The following is an 814-nucleotide window of genomic DNA, read 5'->3' as shown; positions in this document are numbered from 1 at the left end:
AAAGTCGGCATTAGCTTCCCTTTTTGCCACCTTCAAACCCACACTTCTTGTCATTCAGAAAAAAAAGCATCGCAAAATTGATATAAGTTTTTTCAATATTTGTTCTGTCGTATATTTCAATAAAAGAAATAAGATGAATAATTACAATCAAAATCACACGAAAAAAAAGCTTGAAGTGTTGGGTGAATATTCGTTTCGTTTTTCGTCCGCTTCTCAAACAATGCTTCCATAATGATTGTCGTAGATGTATTTTGCTACATCAATCACGCCTCTTAATTGTAGCCTCTATTAGTTTTACTTCTAGTCTATTTTACGTCATTCTAGTATCAGTGAAGTCAGATAGAAAGAAAATCCTTAGTTAATGTTATGTAAACCTATCTGAACAGATTTAGTTGTAAATGTATCATTAGCAAACCAGTTTCTTTTTTTTCTCAACCCAGACGAAAAACGAGCTTTTGCCTAAGAGTGAATGTATATGCCAGTTAGCGAAGCAGACAGAATTTATTTGAAAATCTCCAGATACCTAAAAAAAAAAAAGACAAAAAAGACTGACTATCCGCAAGAAGTATTAAAAAAAACATATCCATGAAATATAAGAAGCCTTGCTAACTGTCTTGCCTCACCTAGCTCGAAGAGTCGCGGTTGGAGATCCAGAAGCGGGACCAAGAGATCCTCGCACTCTCGGCCAAGATGAAGACTCTCGAGGAACAGCACACAGACTACCAGCGGCACATCATGGTCCTGAAGGAATCTCTCTGTGCCAAGGAAGAACACTACAACATGCTTCAGGCTGATGTAAGTATGTCCTTGTTCC

At 37.2% G+C, this 814-nt stretch overlaps 1 protein-coding gene across 1 annotated transcript in view; it reads left to right on the top strand.

The window, feature by feature from the left end:
• The window catches only part of LOC119585239 (putative uncharacterized protein MYH16), a gene marked incomplete at its 5' end in the record, with an annotated part of 81296 nt that overhangs the window by 27618 nt on the left and 52864 nt on the right, over window positions 1-814 (top strand). The window contains 1 exon segment of the mRNA XM_037933898.1: window positions 628-795. Coding sequence (XP_037789826.1) covers window positions 628-795 — 168 coding nt within the window.

This window comes from Penaeus monodon, chromosome 19 (genome assembly GCF_015228065.2).
Source record: "Penaeus monodon isolate SGIC_2016 chromosome 19, NSTDA_Pmon_1, whole genome shotgun sequence".
Lineage (NCBI taxonomy): Eukaryota > Metazoa > Arthropoda > Malacostraca > Decapoda > Penaeidae > Penaeus > Penaeus monodon.
Note: the sequence above shows the minus strand (reverse complement) of the source record. Positions and strands in the feature narration are given on the sequence as shown.